This window comes from Marmota flaviventris, chromosome 1 (assembly GCF_047511675.1).
Source record: "Marmota flaviventris isolate mMarFla1 chromosome 1, mMarFla1.hap1, whole genome shotgun sequence".
Lineage (NCBI taxonomy): Eukaryota > Metazoa > Chordata > Mammalia > Rodentia > Sciuridae > Marmota > Marmota flaviventris.
Window position 1 is genome coordinate 22,618,029 of NC_092498.1, and position 22,063 is coordinate 22,640,091.

Consider the following 22,063-nt stretch of genomic DNA (forward strand, 5'->3'; position numbering starts at 1 on the left):
CCAATTAATCCTATGGATGCTCAACTCTGTCATAAAAATCTTCAGTATAACACCCATTATACACATAGCCCTTGATCAGTGCAACTCAATGAAAACTATCAAAATTAACCACTTGGAAAATGTATACCTAGACAATAGAGTGGTATTTTCAGAACAAATCAGATCAAGACACTGACATTAAACCTTTCTAACACTTTCTAATTTATTTAGAAACAGAACAAAATTTTAGGCATGTATACAAGACCCTCATATCTATATCTCTAATCTCATTTCATACCCACATTCCTCCTTTGCACCAGCCCATCTGTTTCTGGAACATATCAACTTCTTTTCTACTTCAGGAACTCTGCTCTTAGTTCTTCATGTGGTTCTTCCTCATTTTCTACTTCTCATCCTAAATCTTAAAGAGTACCTCCTCAGACATGGTTTACTAACCTACTCTATCTAAATGAAACCTCAATGTTACTCATTACCATAGCATCTAATTATTTTCTTTACAGTACTTTAAACACCACTGTAGGTTTTTTCCACAAGAATGTGAATCCTCTGAGAGAATTTCATTCCCTAGGTCCACAGTTGACTCCCAAATGCCTGAAATAATACTTTCCATACAGAAGACAATGAACTATGTGGGAAAGGAGGGAATAAGAAAGACAAACCTAGATACTAGCAGAATTAAATTATTACACTGTGGTGCAGCTCACCATAAACCATTTAAAAATTGAATATTGCACAGGAAAAATGGTGATTCCGATTTTAGAAAAGGTGATTACAGTAGTAATTAGGGAATGAGTCCACTTGTCTTTTCTACTAATAACTCTGGTTCATGGTAATAAAACCAGAATGATGAAAAAAATTACAATTTAATGTAAATTTAAAAATACAGTAGGGCTGGGGTTGCAGCTCAGTGGTAGAGCCGCTTGCCTAGCATGTGTGAGGCACTGGGTTTGAATTCTCAGCACCGCATACAAATAAATAAAAATAAAGGTCTATTGACACCTAAAAAAAAAAATACAGAAGACAAAAATTACGCCAGATTTTATATAATAAATAATTCTGTAAAAGATTATGCCTTATGCCAAAATGTTAATAGTTTATCTTGGATGGTTTGATAATTTTTATTGGTATCATTGTATATTTTAAAAATTCTCTACAATATTATTACTTGTAGAATCACAACAAAAACTGCAAAAAAAAGAACAAGTACCATACTTTGTTAATTCTAAAACTAGCGATAACTATGACTAAAGCATTCAAATAAACAATTTTGCAAACTACTAATTACATATAACTCATTTAAAATTTTTTTCAGATGATAACCATTAAAGCCCACTTACTTTAGATTTTTTTTTTAACTACTATTCTGCCATTATCACAGTTAGCAGTTTTTTTTTTTTTTTTTCCTAATCTTGAAAAATACAGTTCAGAATGGCAGGAAAAAATACCCTCTTTCCATTATATCCTAAACTTCTAAATTCAATTCTCATTGTGTAATGCTGAATATATTACTTAACCTCAATAATTTCAATTTTCCAACTTGTAAATAACACCAACAATTGAAGATATTCTGGCATCCCCAACATTGTCTAAATAAAGAGTAGTCATTATTATCCATGAGAATATTATCTACTAGCTAGACTATCAGCACTTTGAAATATTATGATCTCCTTGTTTCACAACTGCACCCAAGTCTAACACTGAGCCAGCACATTTGTTCTATCAATTACTATTCACTATCTTTTTCAGTGAGAGCTATGGTCAGAACTGTAGGAGTCTTACCACTCTACTCCTAATTATTCTAATGGAAAGTTTAAAAAAACCAACCCCTTTCTCTCTCTCTCTGTGATGCTGGGAATCTAAATTAACTCTTAAAAGCCAGAAGAAGTCAAAGATTAAATCAGATGCCTCCACACTATCTTATGGCAACAGAAAATAAATGAATTAAAAAAAAAAAAAAGATAGTTTTAAACAGGGTAATGTTACTAGCCATTTAGATCCATACTTCTAAATCATATATGCTGAAGTTACTATTTTAGACATCACCTAATGACTTCCCGTTTTAGTAGACGAAGATTTGTATGACACTTACACCTTCCCACTAAATTTTAATCCCTTTTTTGGTTAAACTTATTGGAGTTTTTGCACAATTATGGTTAGAGAAATACTACTCACTTGCACAGCTAATAAATTTACTGTGATGATGTCCCCTTTCTTACAAATTTTTTCCTTTTTTGTGTGTGTGTTCCTGTCTTTTCTCAGATAATGCTAATTACCTTTTTATTCCAAAAGCTTAAGCACATCTTTTAGTCTACTTTTGTCTAGAAACCTCATATTTTTTTTCCTTCCCCAAATCAAATGGCTGTCCCTGTTACACAACAGGTGAAAATATCTCAATTTAGGACATTCTAAAACTTTACTTTGGCTTCCTGTTTTGATAAAAGACCAAGGCCAGGCACAAAGGCTGACAATTGGTGGACAACAGAAGTAAACTTCAATGGTTCATAAATCTATCATGACTCATTCCACAGTTTCAGGACCTTTTTGTTTTTTGGCATCTTCCTCTTTTCAAATTCCTCCTAGATGGTGGTACCCAGCTGTGCAGGAGACATGGTAACACAACTCCTGCACTCTAAAGAGCAGCAATCTTCTCTTTAGTTCCACTATTTCCTCCAGCAATAATTGCTTCTACAGGAACCATTCTCCTGCCTTGAGGCAGTTAAAACAGCAATGAAGGACACTACAGGCTTGGCATTTGGAACTGAATTATGTTTTTTTCAAAAATTCTGCAGCATTTTCTTCTGCATTACCACCAATTCAACAACCAATACGATGTCTTTTGTGGTTGAATCATTCAAAAGGATTTTAAGGCAGTCAATAAAACTGGTTCCATTAAAGGATCACCCCCAATGCCAACACATAAAGATTGCCCCAATCCAACTTGTGTTGTTTGGTGTGCTTCATAAGCCAGGATGCCAGATTTGGACACAATACTTTTTCTTCCTTTCTTGTGAATATGGCCAGGCATGATGCCAATTTTGCATTCTCCAGGGCAGTTTGGCCCAATTAGCTTTGTTTTTCCCTGGTTTAACAGTTTGTGCTTGAACCTTACCATATTCTGTTGTGGAATACCTTCAGTAATGCACACAACCAAGGACAGTTCTGCTGCAATAGCTTCATCAATGGCCACAGCAGCAAAAGAAGGAGGGACATACATGACAGAAGCTGTTGCTCCTGTCTGTTCTTTGGCCTCCTTCACAGTATTAAAGGCAGGTAAATCCAGATGTGCCTTGCCTCCTTTCCCTGGAGTGGTTCCTCCACTGAGTTTGGTGCCATAGTCCAATGCCTGCAGGCTAGCTATGAAAGGTGCCCTGCTTACCTGTGAAACCCTGGTAAACAACCTTTGTATTTTTATCACCATAGAGATGTCTCTAGGAAGCTATACTGGAACAATGCTAAATTGCATTCTGTTGCAGCAGAAAGGCACATGACAGCAGGCAAGTGGCAGCCAGGCAGCTGCTGCCAGAGGCCATGGTTGCGGTCCCAACTGCAGTGGCTCTATAAACCTCATTTTTGGTAAGGAAAAAAAAGGTCTATTCTCTGTTATCCTGCACTAGTTTGAACTGGATACTCATTAAGTTCACTGTGCAAGTGTCATCTTGGGATGCCCCTTTGTTGCTTTCCTGTATTGGATCTTCTTTTTCCCAGCTCCTATGTTTTCTTTTTGCTACTTTTATTGATTTTTATTAGTGTATAAGGTGTACTAACATCCCAAGAAAGACTGCTTAAGACACCACTAACTGCATGATTCAATAGCCATTTCCAAACCACTACCCCCAGTGTACTACATGAAGACTGGAAATGCTAAATACTTGCTTTCCTAGACTTACTGAAGCAAGGTCTCACAGTTCTAGTCAATGAAATAAATGTATGCAGAGTACCACAAGGAGTTTGCTGGGCATGTTTTGCTTTGTTTCTTTCTTTTCTTACCTGGAACAAAGGAATTATGTTTGAGGTAGTTCACACAACTTGCTGGCATGAGGCTACAGCTTCATGTTAAAGAAGAGCATAACAGAAACTGTTGAATCACTACATTAATGCCTGACGATCTAACTCTGGATTTCTTATTCTGTGAGAGAAATGATTCTATAATTGTTTAAGCCACTGTTTAATGGCTTTTCTTTACTTCCCCTTCTACTCCCAACTGGGAATGAACCCAGGGTCACTTTACCACTAAGCTACATCCCAAATTCTTTTTATTTTCAGACAGGGTCAACCTCCTGCCTCAATCCCCTGAGTTGCAGGGATTATAAAGCATGTGCCACCAGGCCTAGCATTTAAAGGATTTTTCTATTACTAGGAGGAAAACATATTTCACTGATCAACCTTGCATGTATGAAAATAATACTTTTCCCTTTTGTTTTACTGTTTGTCTAGAAATAGAATTCCAAGTTGATGATAATTTTCTCTCAAAATTTTCAAGAATGTAGTTTCCCCTTATCTTATAGCTTCTAATGTTGCTGAGAATTTCTATCGTTGTTAAGTCCTGTTCCTTTGAACCTCATTTTGCTCTAGAAACTTTTAAGAACTTCTCTTTATACCAGATAAGTGGAACTGCACAATGCATAATGATATGACTTCAAAGTAAGAGGACTTCATGAATTTATTCATTAAATTCAGTTTACTGACTTCTGTAGGAGAACATTTATAATCTGGAGGTCAATAGTTTTTAATTTGAGGAAAATTTCTTTTTTTTTTTTTTTAAGAGAGAAAATTTTTTTTAATATTTATTTTTTAGTTTTTTTTGGCGGACACAACATCTTTTTTTGTATGTGGTGCTGAGGATCGAACCCGGGCCGCACGCATGCCAGGCGAACGCTACCTCTTGAGCCACATCCCCAGCCCCGGAAAATTTCTATTATTATTTTAGTCTCTTACATTCTTTTTGCTCACTGAAGAAAAAGTGGATTTTCTGGATTGATTGTTTTTTGGTGTGTGTGGGGAGGTACTGGCGGTTGAGCCTAGAGGTGCTTTACCACTGAGCTACATCCCCGCCACTTTTTATTTTGAGACAGGGTCTTGTTTAGTTGCTTAGGGCCTTGCTAAGTTGCTGAGGCTGGCCTTAAACTTGTAATCCTCCTGCCTCAACCTCCCAAGGCACTGGGATTACAGATATGGGTCATGGTGCCTGGCTAGATTGATTTTTTTTCTCTAATTTAAGGGAGATTTCTTTCTATTAATCTCAACAATGTTTCTACTTTTTTTATTCTAGCAAAACAAATTCCTTAAAAGCTATTTTTCATCTATCTCTGATTGCATCCTATTATAATTTAATGGTTATAGTATCTTTTTCTCTAAGGTGATCTTGATTATTTTTTATTTACTGTGTCTGCTCATTATTTCAGATTTGTTTAGGTTTTGTCTTTCTCTCATGGGCAAGGTCCTACCCAGAAGATGTCTAACAAACTGTGTGGCAAAAGTGAAGAAATAAAAACTTAATAGAAATCTGTGTTCACACAGCCCAGTATTCCTAAAGTAGGCAACACTTTAGGAATAATGGGCTGTGAACCCAGCCACTGTGTTGGGAACTGGACATCAAGATTAACCAATTTATTAGTTGTAGTAGTGAAGATAAATCTCTAGAGGGTGAACCTCTTGCTTTCTGTCTAGCAGAAAAGATTGGAGTAGAGTCCTCCAGTCAAACTACTCCACAGGTAGTTTTTAAATTTTAGTTTTTTTTAGCTTCTTCTTGGTGCTATCTTCTATTTATAGAAGAATATTTTTAAAGGTGTTTCTTCTTTAATATGAACAATTTCAAGAAAAAGATATTTTTTCTAGTTTTGGCTCTGTTTTAGAAGACTAATCAACATAGTATCCAGAAATGATATACTTAAGACAGGTGTTTTTATCCCCATTTTACCCATATTCAAACAACCAGCAATTTAAAAATCTATGTTGTAGGGCTGGGGATATGTCTCAGTTGGTAGAGTACTTGCCTTGCATGCACAAAGCCCTGGGTTCAATCTCAGCTCCCCCCCCCACACACAAAATAATAATAATTATAGACACACACACACACACACACACACACACACACACATGCAATTTAAACCACTGGGCTTGATCAAAGCCATTCTATTGGGTATAGAAATCACAGGTAAATCAGCTATTATGTAGAGTAACCATAAACTATCAAAACAAGACACTTTTGAGAGTACAAAGGGAACTATTAATAATTATGACAGGGGCTGGGTTATGGCTCAGCAGTAGAGTACTTGCCTCTTACATGTGAGGCACTGGGTTCGAGCCTCAGCACCACATAAAAGTAAATAAAGATATTGTATTCATGTGTAACAAAAAAAAAAATTAAAAAAATAATTATGACAGGGCAACATGCATAAACTGGGCAAACCAGTTACCCTATCACTAGGCTAATAACTTCTTAGATACTAAGCTTATAAACGTATCAGATGTTACCAATAACATGAATCTTCCCTCAGAACAAAGGTATTTCCTACAATGCTACTATCTAATCTATAGATCACTACAGTGAAAACAGAAAGTAGAAAGAATTAGCAAATATAAAATATTACAGTTTTTAAGATATTGCTTCTTGCAATAACCCTCCCCCCATAAGTGTGCATATACCCACACACACACAAATTGCTGTAGAAAGTCATATGTCTTTCTGCTTGAATAAAATAACAATAGTTATTCACATATTTTAAAAAAGATTTAGGGAGTTTCTTCCTCTTACTCAGAATTATTTCAATAAAAAATAGAGAAAGGGTTAAGGATGGTTTAAAAAAAAAATGGGTTAGAGTTTTCTACCTAAAGTAGTTAAGGCATGAGACAGGAAATCAATCCCTAAATGCTCTTACCCATCCCAGAGTCTTTCTTGGTGCCATCTGATATTATGTCTACATGATCAGAGTCCACATCATAACTAAAGAAATCATTTAAATAGGTCTTTGATCGCTGGCCTCCAAACACATATAAGCAACGATTTTTCTGAAAAAGAAAGGGACAAAGAAGGGAGAAATATGTCACTTCTGTGAAGAATTCAGAATGGTTCTTTTAAAATTTAAATCACTACAAATGTAGTTTATGATAGATCCCATGCAGTGAAGAACCATGCTGGAATAAAGAGCAAAGAGAAGTCTTTCTACATACTGCTAAGAGATGACCTCAAGGATATCCTGTTAATGTAAAAAGGCAAGGTGCTAAATAATGTACACAGGTTGTTGCCTTTGTGTAAGAAACAACAACTAATATCTGTATATGTATGAGAGAGACAGCAAGAGAGAGAGAGAGAGAGAATGCAAGCACACACTGTATGCTTCAACTGTGTGTATGTGTTCATTTGCTGCTGCTTCTTTTTTTTTTTAAACAAAGGAAGGAGAAACCAAAACCTAATAAAGGATAGTTATTTACAGGGAAATGATCAGAGCTCCTTTTTAATTCCTATCCAGAAAACAGGGATAAAAACCAGATCTCTCACTTGTATGTACCAGCCTCCAGAATTTTCTATGAGAAATAAACTTCTGTTGTTAAAATGCCACTCAAAAAACAAAAACAAAAAAACAAAACACAAAAAATCCAAGATCTCACAGCCAGGTGTGGTGGTGCACACCTGTATTTCTAGTTACTCCAAAGCCTGAGGGCAGAAGGAAGGTTATAAGTTCAACGCCAGGCTGATCCGTCTCAAAATAAAACCAAAAAAGAATGTAGCTCTGATAGAGTTTAATCAGATATAAGTGGCCCTGGGTCAATCCCAAATACCAGGTTGGGAAGGGAACCCTGAAAAACAAATAAAAGATCTCTCCAAAAAGTATCTTGACTTATGGTTTTGACTCTAGTACTGTGTATACGTTATTATTTACTCAGAACACAAAAACAAAAACCTCTGAAATTTGAAGAAAGAAAAAAAAAGCTTATCTGTACATAATGATCTGACCAAATGGAAACATCACTATACTGAGACAGTATTATCTGTAGTGCTTTTTAAAATATATAATTTTTTTGGCTAGTCATTCCTATTGTGCTAAATCCTAAACTGAAAAATAATCAGAAAGCAATCTCAAACAGTTCTCAGAAATTTTTGTTGTTAGCTTCATTATTCTGAAAATTGTTATAGATAAAGCAAGTAATACAGTATTGTTGCACGAAGCAGGTTTTAACCTTAAAAGATACACAGGTACAAAATCAAAATCATTAAGTGAAAGAAAACAATTTTCAATTGGAAGATTTAAAAAATATATATTTTCAACCCATGGATGGTTTAATCTTAGAATGCAGAACTCATGGATATGACAACTATATTAAAATAAAATACCTGAGATCTGCTATGTAACCCATTAAGTTCCAAGTTTTCAATTCTGCAAATATTTCAATAAAATTGACAAAGGTACACTAAAACAGGTAAAAATCATAATCTAGAGTTTACATAAATTATTAATCTTCATATTATAATTATAGTGTTAATATTGTAACTATATTCTTAGTTTTATAACTATATTAAATGTTATATACTATGTTTTAGGTACTTATAGGTGCTCCATATCTACGAAAATGGGACAAAATACTCAAGCACAATAAAATTTAAGAATAAAAATCAAAGGCATATCAAGGAATGAAATTAAATATGGGCAGAGTAGATATGTAAGAAATGAACAGAAGAGTATTAATTACTGTTGGAACTCATGAGTATACAGAAATTTATAATTATACTCTTTTCTCTACTTCAAGAGAGAGAACTTGTTTAAACTACATGTTAAAAGACACATATGAAATACTTTTTTAATATTGTTTTAAAACTGTCCTTAAAATAAAGACTAACATTTCCTTAAAACATCTGAAAAGATTAAAGTCTAAATTCTGGTTTTACTGATAAATTTTAATTCCACTTCTATAAAATCAATTCCTAATTCTTTGTACTTAATGGAGAGTAGTAAAGGTTTTCCCTGTGCTATGAGAACAGATAAAAATATTGCCCTTCTAATTACTAAAAGTGAGTACAAAGTCATAAGAAAGGGAAAGAGCTCTACTATCTAGATAAGCAATAAAATTAGACATAAAATTGTGTAGATTAGTATTCAGGTAACAGCTATTTAGGAGTTACTAGGTTGATGGAAAGAGTCTCAAATAATTTTGTTAAAGGAATTTCATTTTTCTCTATCGTTGCTACAACTAATCACTTATTTCTAGAAAATTAAAAGCTTTGTCCTCTTAGTGAAGATTTAGATTTAACCACTTCTTTTCCTACAAAAATATACACGACAAAATAACACAATAGAAGCACAGAATATTCTTACTGAGTGGAATAGCATGCAGTGTCCTATGCGAGACTGGATGTCCTCAGGCCCAGCATTACAGGAGTCCTCTCGAAGAAGTTTCCAGGTTTGACATTGACAGTTGAAAGCAAACAACCCACTGAATTGTGGTTCACTGGCTCTGCTGTCATCTACGCTGCCATTACATGTCAAAATTCTACCACCAAAGGTGTAGATCATATGTTTTTCTGAGTCCATACACATCTATCAGAACAAGACAACAGATAAAATTGTTTTAGCTTCTTCTTGACATATGTGCCCAAATGAAACCAATGTGTGTGTGCAGTTTTACATTCTCAAACAATGACCACCACCACCTGAATTTGTCCTTAATGACACTAAACACCACCCCTGCCTATCATATGAACATACTGCAACTGTTTACAGCCTGGCAGAGATTCAGGATAAGAGTTATAAATACCTTTCCAGGTTTGCATTTGTACCAGTGAAAATAAAGCATGTTGAGTCAAAGAACTTTCTGCTTTCTTTAAACTGCATAATTTAAAAAAAATTTTTTTAGTTGTTGATAGACCTTTATTTTATTTATTTATATGTGGTGCTGAGAATCAGACCCAGAGCCTCACACATGCCAAGCAAGTGCGCTACTGCTGAGCCACAGCCACAGCCCCAAAACTACATAATTTTTATCAATGAACACAATATGTTCATTTATTCCTAAGAGTGAACACTAATCATACTCTATGGGAAAATAGAAATCATACCCTCATTTTTATCCTCCTTACAGAAATTCCCTTCTTCCTGTTCTAGGCAACCTATTAATATTGCTTCAATTTAATAAGATAGCATATATGCAAATCAGAGTGATACAGCTAACTTCAGTCCTGCATTTATTTTATAAAACTTTAAATTTAATTCTCTTTGAATTAAGCCATGTAATTCATATTCAAAAGCCAATCTTGATGCTTCCATTCTTTCAATTGAAGATTACAGCTTTTCATAAAAAATATGTGAGAAACAGTCATTTGTCACAACAGTAAGAATCAAATTCTATTTCAAAGAATATATAAGTCTAAGTTGGAAGTTAGGATGTTAAACACAGTGACATTTATAAAGAATAAATTAGGGCTGGGGATATAGCTCAATTGGTTGAGTGCTTGCCTCACATGTACAAGGCCATGGGTTCAATCTCCAGGGTCACACCCCCCCCCCCCAAAAAAAAAAGAAAGAAAAAAGAATAAATCATGTACACAAAACGTGGTATGATTTTCCTAAAATACAAATACTGACCTTCAAGTATTCAATTTGCTCCTCCCACCAGATTGTTTTTGTCATTCATCTATTTTTGTATTTTTAACAAAAAGCTGTTTGAATAATTGTAAAGTTTTTTTAAAAAAGTATTACTATAAAAAGAAAAGATTCTCGAGGGTAGGACAGTGGCTCAGCGGTAGAGCATTCGCCTAGCATGTTTGAGGACCTGGGTTCAATCCTCAGCACCACATAAAACAATAAATAAATAGATAAGTAAAATAAAGGTATATAAAAAAAAGACTATGAGAAGAAAATTTGTTTTGTATTCTTTTTTTTTTAAAAAAAAAAAAGAAAGAAAAGAGGGGCTGGGGCTGTAGCTCAATGGCAGCGTGCCTGCTTGGCATGTGGGAGGCACTGGGTTCAATCCTCAGCACCACATAAAAATAAACAAAAAAATGAAGGCATTCTGTCCTTCTACAACTCCAAAAATAAATAAATAGATAGACAGATAGATAGAAAAAAAGGAGGGAGGGAGGGAGGGAGGGAGGGAGGGAGGGAGGGAGGAAGGAAGGAAGGAAGGAAGGAAGGAAGGAAGGAAGGAAGGAAGGAAGGAAGGGTCTAGCATCTCTTAATTTTACCTAATACTAAAAGTACCTGTCCTTATTTGCCATTTCCCAGGGTTCTTGACTTCCACAAATTAAGATGTAAATACTATTTTCCCAAGGGTGAAATCATAGTAATTCTGTTTGGAAAACTAAAGATGTCAAAGTTTTCATTTCACTGGCATTGCACAGAACATGTTCCTACTTTTTAATCTTAATTTATGATATCTTTAAAAACAATTCATACATTGCTGAAGACAATTCAGTTGGCCCCACTCAGATACTACACTCTGACTCAGGTGTCACTGAAGCTTGATCACATTACTCTATCCTAAGAACTTACTAAGGCCCAGCTCTCTAAATAACTGGAGATCATGCAGAAAATCTTGAGGGGCCCACATTAAGTGAGTTTGCTTCCATTTTCTTAAATTCACAGATACATACTAATGGCCAATCTCTGTTTACCAAGCCCTTATGATTCTATTTCATGCAGCTAAAAGGGGAGTGTTTCTTTTCTTTTGGTGATATTTAAGCTTAATTGGTCATAATTAATCTGATAATTGTAATCTTTCTTCAGATCTGGAAATTTTTGTTTTTTTTTTCCTTGAGTACAACTTATTGAAATTTTTATTTCACTGACAAATATTTAATTCATAATTTTTTGATTTCTTTTATGGAAGTACATCTTTCAGAACTACTTTAAAAATATCACTTTAAATTAGTTTTCTTCAGCTTACTTCTAGCTATTTTCTTTGAGTTGGTACCCTTCTCTCATTAATTTTTCCCGAATAACTAGATTTGAGGGGTAGTCCTCTTTGTATCTGAAAATCCATATTTATAAAATCCATATTGCTATACTTTCTCAGGGGACTGGATAGGGAGAAGAGAGACAGGATGCTATGAAGGTTCTTCAGCAGCCAGTGCCCTTTGCTTTGTCTTTCCAGCCCTTAACATTAGATAATTATCACTGCCAAGTGCTTATTTCGTCATACTGGAGAACACTCAGCTATTTAGTCACTAACTGATTATTTAATGTTTGCCCCACTATATAAACTTTGAAACTCAAGCTATGTCCTAGCTTTTGGTGCTATCTTAAGATGTCCTAGTTTCTTCTGGTTGAATCTGATCCTACCTGTTTTCTACCTTTCGGGAAAATTCCACAAATTTTTGAGGTTCTCTGAAGACACTGTTTTTCAACACTACTGCTAATGTATTCTTGTTATTTCAGAGAATATAATAAGGAAGACATTATGTAACTAATTAAAACAAATTAAAAAATAGAAAAATAAATAAATCTATTCTCTTTCTTCTTAAAAAAAAAAAAAAAGTATATGTTCAGCTTGCCAATGACCCAATTTGGTCCAGGGAGAATGTCATTGAGCTGAGATCTTTAATTCTTTTATTGAAATTTTTTCCTGCTACTTTGCTCTCCATTTTCTAGTAATTTCCTCAAAATGTTGCTATTCAATAGACATTTTGGTTTAATAAAAAATCTTTGGCTTACACTGTCTTTTCTTGAATATTTTCTTGATGTTGTTTTATTGTCTTTTGACATTTGCTATGTTGTAGTATAGGTATTGTCTCTCCAAAAGGCCCATGATTTAAAGGTTTAGTCTTCAGGGTGGTGCTACTGGGAGGTGTTATGAACCTTCAGGAGATGGTGCCTTATGGAAGGTTCCTGAGTCATTGGGGAGTGTGACCCCCAACAGTGATTCTGGGAGAACAACCCACCTTTTCTTTTGCTTCCTGGCTCATTATTGTAAGTAGTCTGCTTTGCCACATGTTCCTACCATGAAGTGCCATCCTTGCCAAGAGGCCCAAACAAAGACATCACTTTATCATAGACTAGAATCTACAGAACTGTGAGCCAAAATAAACTTTCTCTTTGTAAGTTAACTCTCCCAGTGAATGCAGACATAGAGAAATCTGTTATCAGTCTTATTTCAGTTCTTTTATAGGTGACTTCATCATTTTGTCTAGTGGCTAACATACAATCTCTTTGTCTTTTAAATCTAATGTTACTACTCTATGTCTTAGAGTTAAATGTCTGGGTCACTTTTCCCTAAATATAGTATGCACATCTGATATATAGAGAAAGTCATTCTTAACTACATTTTTTTTTTGAATGTTGTTCCAGTCCATTGTTTGATTTCTCCTTCCTTCCTTCCTTCCTTCCTTCCTTCCTTCCTTCCTTCCTTCCTTCCTCCCTCCCTCCCTCCCTCCCTCTCCCCCACCCCCCCTTTCTTTCTTTCTTAGGGATTGAACCCAGGGTACTTCACCACTGAGCTACATCCCAAGTCCTTATTATCTTTTATTTTGAGACAGGGTCTTGCTAAGTTACTGAGAGCCTCACTAAATTGCTAAGGCTGGCCTTGAACTCATGATCCTCCTGCCTCAGCATCCCAAGATGCTGGGGTTATAGGCATGTGCAATTGCACCTGGTTGGTATTCTTCTTTAAGAGGGCTCCAATTATGTATATGCTGGCTTTCCTCTGTGTAATCTCGGTAATTTTCTGGCTAATCTTTTTTATCTCTTTATTTTTCTTTTCTTTTATACTACTTTTATTATTTATGATACTTACCTATTCTTCTTTATGTTCCTGTAGATTAGTCTTCATTTCCAAAAGGGATATGGTTTTCTTCAATTTCTTTCCTGAGTTTTACCAAGTCTGGTTTTACCTGCTTCTATTATTTAGCTATCTGGTCTGCATTTATAAATTCATGCTTTGTTGTTTTCTTTAGAGTTTCAAGCTTCATTAAGTCATTTAATTCATGTTAGAATACTGGGATATAATTTTCACCTGCTTTAGTGTGAAGGAAAGTCTTGCTGTTATTTTTCTTTTCACTAGTCTTCTTGGAAATAACTCTCTAAGGATTTGGTATTTATTGCTGTTCACAGTTTTTCATATTTAAGTGTGCTGATTTTCCCTGAACCAGAAACCTTTTAGAGGATTCCAACTGGATTCCAATGGAAGGGGCATGATCTTTATCAACAATTTCTTCCTCTGTTGCTACTGAATTGAATGATTTCTTTAAAATGTGATGATTTCTTTAAAATGTCATGCCTTCTCTAACTCTATGAGCTTCATCTGATTCAGGGGGCTCTATCTCAAGCTTTGAGTTCCTCCGGTTCCTTCTAGCTATTTATTGCAAAAGGAGCCACTGTGCCCCACTGTCACTGTGTTTCCTGCACATTTAGACATTTACCACCTCGGGACCTTTCTGGCATTCTCCACATGTTAATTCACTGACCACCATGCTGCTCAGCTCCTAAAACTTCCCACCATGATGTACCATTGCTAACCTCCCTCAGCATTCCCAGTTCTCTTCATTGATTGTTGTGGGCTTCAACCCAAGTTCTAAGTATTTTGGTTGTTTTGGGGTAAACTTATAAGGAATTAGGAATTGGGATTACCTTGTCTCCTAGTTTTGCTAAATATGTGTGTGTTTAAAAAATAAAAACAAAAAAACCCAATCTGTTTGAGTCTCACTGTTTCTGAAAACCACACAAAGCAACAATGTGGAAAACTTGAGAACTAAACTGTCATTACGTTCTTTAGAAATAAAAAAGTCTTTGAACTTGAAAATGGAGACTTATACAATTATGTTACTTGTTCAGCACCACACAGCTAGCTGTTAGCTGAAGTAGGACTAAAATCCTAGTTTCTTCACCCCAATATGCTGCAGTACCATCTGATTCAGGTGAAGACCAAGCATTATTTAATAGAACCTAGCTTCTAAGGAACATCCTACTTTATCAAATTCAAGAGACAAAGGCCAGCCCCACAGAACTCTACATGTACTATATATAGTCAGACTATCCCTATACTATTCTTTTTTCAATCCATAAAAATAAAAGACATCACCATCTTCAGTAAAAGAATATGAAGGAACTTGGGATCAAAAGAATAAACTGTTCCCTAACATTGTTATGTGCCGCAGTCTGGCCGGGCACAAATGCCGCAGTCTGGCTGGGCACACAATCACGAGCCACCACACAGCTTGTAGATTCAAACAGCAACTCTTTATTCCCGAACTCACACCAGCCGTCTACAATCACGTTCTGGGAAAATCCACGTTCTCTCCCAAATCCACCTCCACTGGGCTTCTATCTCCCAAAGAATACTGTCTAAATCCCGTGAGAACTCAAGGGGAACTCAGGCAGCAGGATACGCCCTATTCCCAGCAGGAATAATCTTAAACCTTAAACCTGGAACCTAAACCAGGAACGCCCTAAACCCGATTATCTTAAACCGGGAACACCCTAATCCGCCTTGGTCCTTGAGCAAGGTCACCTACATTCAATGTCACTGCAACATGGGGTACGCTGGCAAGGAAATTGTCATACCTACTTGGCTAATGGCTCCCAGCAGTTATGTGCTGATGCTGTTTTAGAAGACCAAAACCAGACTGCTTTCTTGGAGTTCTTATTTTCTACACGAACACCACTGAGGATGTCAGCAAAGTGTGCACAGCTCTGAGGAGCTCAGTTACATATAGCCAGCAAAAGTTCCACATTCATTCTGGGGAGTACTTTGAAGACTAATGTTTATGATTTACCACCTAATTCACTTCATAGGCAATAATACATACCTCTCTCTTTGCCATTCTCCTATAAAAACTACATATTAGTATTTTTTTTTTTTTTTAGTGCCGAGACCCGGGATACATATTAGTATTAATATAGTATAGTAATAAGATAGCTTTAAAGCAAAGAATTAACAAAAATCTGAAAAGATTTTTTTAAATGCTACCATCAATACAGTGTGACAGATCTTGAGTCTTTTCCCCCCAACATTCCAAAAAAAATTGCCAATGGGCTGAACCAAATAAAACTGCCTATAAAAATTCAAAGTGGTTACTGTTTTACTTGACTTATCCTAAAATGATATGGAATAAGTATTCAAAGATACCATAAGAATAACACTGATGGGGATGATGATGATGGCTATAAGCACATTAGTATCAAAATGGCTTCCAGTATTACTGCATGCAGTCTCCCTGTCTTAACACCATTACATGACTTCTATTGGTACTGAGTTTAACCTTAAACTAGCATAGGTCAAATTCCTACCTAGGTTCCTAAGTTTCTGGCTATAAACAAAACTGAACATATTTTACTTCATTTGGAAGAAAAGCTCAAGATTTCAAATTCCTGAACTCATTATAAATTGATTTTAAATTTCTGCCAGGTAAGATAAAAAAGATTAAAAAGGCAAGTTGTTATGTTATAATTTGTGGATATTTACTATAAAACTAAATTTGTTTTTTCCTAATATTTTTCTATTTACTCTCCATACTAAAGTTCTTATGATTAGCAATAATGTTCTGAGATCTTGGTAATTGAGCCTACACCAAATTCAGGGTGTAGTATAAATTTGGTGTAGGCTCAATTAAAATAAAGAATAACATTATACATACTGAAACAATAATTATTTTTAAATCTGTCATAGGTGTTTATAGTGTTTACTATTAGACCATTCTACACAACATCAAAAACAGTAGTCTAAAAGCCAAGAATTACTCATCACTAATTAATTCCACTACATATTTAACTGTACATCAAACCTGATGATCAAACACCAGTTTTGGCCCTCCATCAGCAGCAGTATCTTCACTTAATAACATCCACGTGTTTGTGTCAATGTCGTAACGATAGAAGTCACTTTTCAGAGATTTGCTGTTCCTCACAGAGGAATCCAAATAACGTCCCAATGTGTAGATTTGCCTCCGCTGAATGTCAATGCACATTTTATGACATGATCTGGCGCTAGGACCATTCTGTAGAGAGGAAAAGAAGGGCGAGGGGGGAGGGTGATTCAAAGAACAAATAACAAAAAATAAAATTAAATGCCCCTTTTGTTACTTTTCATTAGAAGTTTTTCTTAGAAACTAATATCAAATCAACTAATATGGGTTCAACATCAAGCATAAATCTCTGAAGAAGAGCAACAGAAGCAGTAGGAGACACAAATCTTATCCTGGAAAGGCTTAAAATATACTAGGAAAGATAAACCAAACTATTCTGTAAACTATGACACTCATTTGCAAATTGCATATGGCTTCAATCAGGTATGAATTGCATTTTAGTCATTTGTGATGTAGTTCAATTCCATACTACATATCACTTTTGTCCTTAAGAACATTTCTGTATTTCTCACCAGAATATAGGACAAAACAAGTATGGTCTGGGGCTGTAGCTCAGGGTTAAGGGTGCTTCCCTGGCATTCATAAAGCCTTGGATTCAATCCCCAATACTAGAGGGTAGGCAGTGGGAAAACAGTATTATCAGAACAATAGTGTAGCAGTATTAACTTGACTAAAGGAAGAAATATTGGAAAGAAAACAGTTTGACAATTAGTGTTATTAATCCAGATAGTATGTTGATTTGAATCTATACAATTAACTATTTTAAAAACTTACTTTTAAAGATTTTTGTCAAGATTTTAGAAGATAAGAAATTTTATTTAAGAAAGAACTGACTCCATGTGTCATCCTCAGAGAAAAGGAGGATAATAAAACACTAGGTACTGAAATGCCTCTTTGTTATCCCCAAGAACCTGGTCAACTCAAGGGCTGAAATGTCCAGGTTTATTTTATCTTGATGGACACTGGTTTTCTCCCATGAATACTAGGAATTAAGGTGAGTTAGCATATCCTCCATGCTTTCTTACATGCAGGTCAAGTTCCTTGGGATGCCTAGTCATTCAAAGCAAGCTAAGCTAGCGATGCCACTGCTTCTGCAGCCTCACTTATAAAACTCCTCTCCTTAACTGGTGTGAAACTGAGGACACTTGTTCAGTCAGCCACCACTGGACAAGGCATCAGGAGAAATGAAGATGCTATTTTCTGGCAAAGTAGCATGAAGAACAGAGGTGCTATTCTAGCCTACTGCCACTAGGCTTTCTGGAGTAATATCAAGAGGGATAGAGGCATTAGTTGGCAAAGCACTCTTAGGAATGGAGGTGTTATCTGTCTAGCCTGTTATCACCAGATCTTCCCTGCTGGGGCACTGTCATGCAATCTCTGGGTACTTTCTTTGAACTCTTGGCTGCCTATCCCATTGGGCTATCACAAACTGGGCTGTGGCCAGTACACTTTATAATTAACCTCAAAAATAAATATGGGATAACATCTAATAAATCTGTCATATTTCTGAGAATGTGAAATTTGAGATTTAAATAGAAAAGTTATCGAATTTTTTCCTTCAGTACTTAAGTACTTCTAAAATGCTGAGCAAATTACACCCTAAGCACAAAGAAAAAAGGTAAAGGAAATTAATGATAGAAAACATTAAGAAATGGAGAAAATTAACAGCTGATTATTTGAAAGACTGACAGCATTCTATACCCCTAACAAGACTAATTTTTTATAAAGGGAGAGAGAAATACAAATTGCCACTATCAGAACTGAAAGTACTACAGACTCTCTAAAAATTAAAAACAAAATAAAGGTCTATTAAGAAAACCTGGTAAAATTTGACAATGTAGATAAAATGGACATATTCATTAAAAATATATAACAGTAAAATGAACTGAGATGAAAATGAAAAACATGAAATCCTTACATCTATTGAAAAATTGAATTTACAATTTAAAATCTTCCCATAAAGAGACTTCCAAGCCCAGATTTCTATCCTGGTATATTTTATCAAATACCTATGGAAGAAATTTCATCATTTTTAGACAAAATTATTTGGAATATACTGGAAGAAGAAAAACTCCATTTTAAAATCTATATTCTAGGACTAGGATTGTAACTCAGTGGTAGAATGCCTAGCATATGTGAGGCACTGGGTTCAATCCTCAGCACCACATAAAAATAAATAAAATAAAGGTATTGTGTCCATAAACAACTAAAAAAATTAAAATAAAATCTATATTCTACTCCATTCCTAATTTAACGTAACACTAAAATCAAAAGATATTACAAAGAAGAGGTGGGGGATAGCAGGAATAAGAGGAAAGGGGAAAGGAAGTCAAGAAATAATTTATGGGCAAGTATCCCTAAACAAAGATACAAAGTTAATCTTTTACAAAACATTTACAAATAGAATACAACAATAAATAAAAAGAATATTTCAAAACAAAAGGAATGCAGTTGATTTTATATATAAAAATCCATCACAGTAATTTGTCATATTAACAGGATGAAGGGTAAAAATATGATTATATTAATACCAATTTAGAAAACAATTTGATAAAATTTAACACATATTCATAATACTCACATGCAATATAAATTCATGAAACTCACACAAAACAGGAATAGAAATGAACTGCACCACATAAAAATGAAAACAAAATAAAGGTATTGTGTCCATTTACAACAACAACAAAAAAAAAATTTAAAAAAAAATAAAAAAAGAATATGAGAAAACCTGAACTCTAACCTGTCGTTTAATGGTGGCATGCTGAATATTCTCCTGCTAAGACTGAACAAGACAAGGATGTCTTTCTCATCACTTCTGTTTAAAATGTGATGGAAGTCCAAGTCAGTAAAAGGAGAAGAAATAAAATCAATCAATCAACAAATATATGAAAAAATGTCCAACATATCTAGCCGTTACAGAAATGCAAATCAAAACTACTCTAAGATTTCATCTCACTCCAGTCAGAATGACAATCATCAAGAATACAAGCAACAATAAATGTTGGCAAGGATGAAGGGAAAAAGGTCCACTCATACATTGCTGGGGGACTGCAGATTGGTGCAACCACTCTGGAAAGCAGTCTGAAGATTCCTCAGTCAACCTGGAATGGAACATCCATTTGACCCAGCTATCTCACTCCTTGTCATATACCCAAAGGACTTAAAATCAGCATATTAAAATGATGCAGCCACATCAATGTTTATAGCAGCTTAATTCACAATAGCTAAACTATGGAACCAACCTAGGTGTCATTCAATGGATGAATGGATAAAGAAAATGTGCTGTATATATTCAATGGATCATTACTCTGTTTTAAAGAATAAATAGAGGGCTGGAGTTGTAGCTCAGCGGTAGAGTGCTCATCTAGCATGTGCGAGACCCTGGGTTCGATCCTTAGCACATAAAAATAAAATAAAGATACGGTGTCCAACTACAACTAAAATATTTTAAAAAATAAATAGAATAAAATTATGGCATTTTGCTAAGCAAAATAAGCCAATTCCAAAAAATCAAAGGCTAAATGTTTTCTCTGATATGCGGATACTAATTCACAATAAGGTAGGAGGGGCTAGGGAAGAATAGAGTTACTATGGATTAGGTAGAAGGAGTAAAGGGAGGGGTGAGGGTCTGGGGCTAGGAAGGATAGTAGAATGAATCAGACATTATTACGCTATGTATGTATATGTATTACCCTATGCATGACTGATGTGATTCTACAACATGTATAATCAGAAAAATGAGAAATTATACCCCATCTATGTATGATATATCAAACTGCATAAATGCTTTCTATTGTCACATATAACTACTTAACATGAATTAAAAATTTAAAAAAAGAAAAAGAAAAATCAGCTACAATTTTGACATGTGAAAAAAATAAACCAGAAAGGAACAAAATAAAAGTGTCTCTATTCATATACACTACAACTGTTGTTTAAAATGTCCTAAAAAATAAAAAGATCTATTAGAAATAAGTTAACGTAACAAAATGACCATATTACCAACAAGTGAAAGTAAAAAACTTTTAAAATCCCACTTATAACACAATACATACAAGATAAAATACACTGGAATAAATTCAATTAAAATATCCAATAACTCTAATGTGAAAACCCCAAAGTGGAGATTAAACCATATTCATGGATTAGAAGACTTAATATCATTAAGACATTAATTCTTTCCAAATTGTTTTATAGACTCATCACACTTTCTGTCATAATTGCAACAGTTTTAGAAACTGACAAGATAACTCTAAAATTCATAGAAAAATGTAAAAGACCTAAAAGAACCAAAATTATTTTGAAAAGAACAAAGAGGTCCCCAGCAGCTTGGAAGGCTGAGGCAGGAGGATCACGAGTTTAAGGCCAGTCTGAGCAATTTAGTGAGGCTCTAAGCAACTTAGCAATACCCTGTCTCTAAATAAAATATAAAAAGGACTGAGGATATGGCTCAGTGTAAATGCCCTAGGGTTCAATCCCCAAGACCAAAAACAAAAACAAAACAAAGAGGACTTCACTCTTGGACTCTATGAGTTACTATAAAACTACAGTAATTAAAGAAATGCCATATTGGTGTAAATAGAGACCAAATATAATGAAACAGATATAGAGAGTGCAAACAGAAACATATAAGAACAATTGATTTTCAACTCAGGTGTGGAACAAAGCAACTTTTTAGAGCAATAGGGAGCGATCAAAAGCCTCACAAACCATTGGCAGGTGTATAAAATAGCACAACAACTTTGGGAAGAGTTTTAACAGATTAATGAAAGGAGGCTAAAAAGGTAAGAGTTTGATGAATAACAGAATATTTTCATATTTTTAAAATGTTTACCACAAAGTATTAATTATAAAGAGGAGAGATCTGGTAGGCACCTGCTTAACCAAGTGATCAAAGCTAACTAACATCAGATGAACTGAAATAATGTGTCTGTCTCCTGAAGCCAATGTAATCCATGTGTTATGCCTGCTAAAAATGTGTAATGGTTAATTTGAATTCTCAACATGTTTGGATTAAGAGATGTCAATGATTAAGAGGCTTCTGGGTGTGTCAGTGAGGGTGTGTCTAGGAATGGCTGGCATGTGGGATAGCCAACTGAAGTGGAGACCCTCCTTAAGTATGGGCAGCACTGTCCAATAGGATAGTGGCTTCGATGGAATAAAAGCTGGAAAAACAAGGATACAGCAGCAGATGCAAGCTCAATTCTTCTTGAACAGGTTCTTGATTGCTGCTTTGATTGAGGATATTGGACTCTTGCTTCTTCACTTTTC

The 22,063-nt window shown here is 35.0% G+C and overlaps 1 protein-coding gene and 1 pseudogene across 2 annotated transcripts in view; both read right to left on the reverse strand.

The window, feature by feature from the left end:
* Window positions 1–22,063, reverse strand: part of Mkln1 (muskelin 1) — a 327,824-nt gene that overhangs the window by 46,622 nt on the left and 259,139 nt on the right. For both annotated transcript variants that reach the window (XM_071611871.1, XM_027950127.3), the window contains 3 exons: window positions 16,709–16,921; window positions 9,312–9,533; window positions 6,879–7,008 (listed from right to left, as the gene is read on the reverse strand). In XM_071611871.1, coding sequence (XP_071467972.1) covers window positions 6,879–7,008; window positions 9,312–9,533; window positions 16,709–16,921 — 565 coding nt within the window. The remainder of the gene's footprint in view (window positions 1–6,878; window positions 7,009–9,311; window positions 9,534–16,708; window positions 16,922–22,063) is intronic.
* Window positions 2,511–3,533, reverse strand: LOC114104125 (succinate--CoA ligase [ADP/GDP-forming] subunit alpha, mitochondrial pseudogene; annotated as a pseudogene).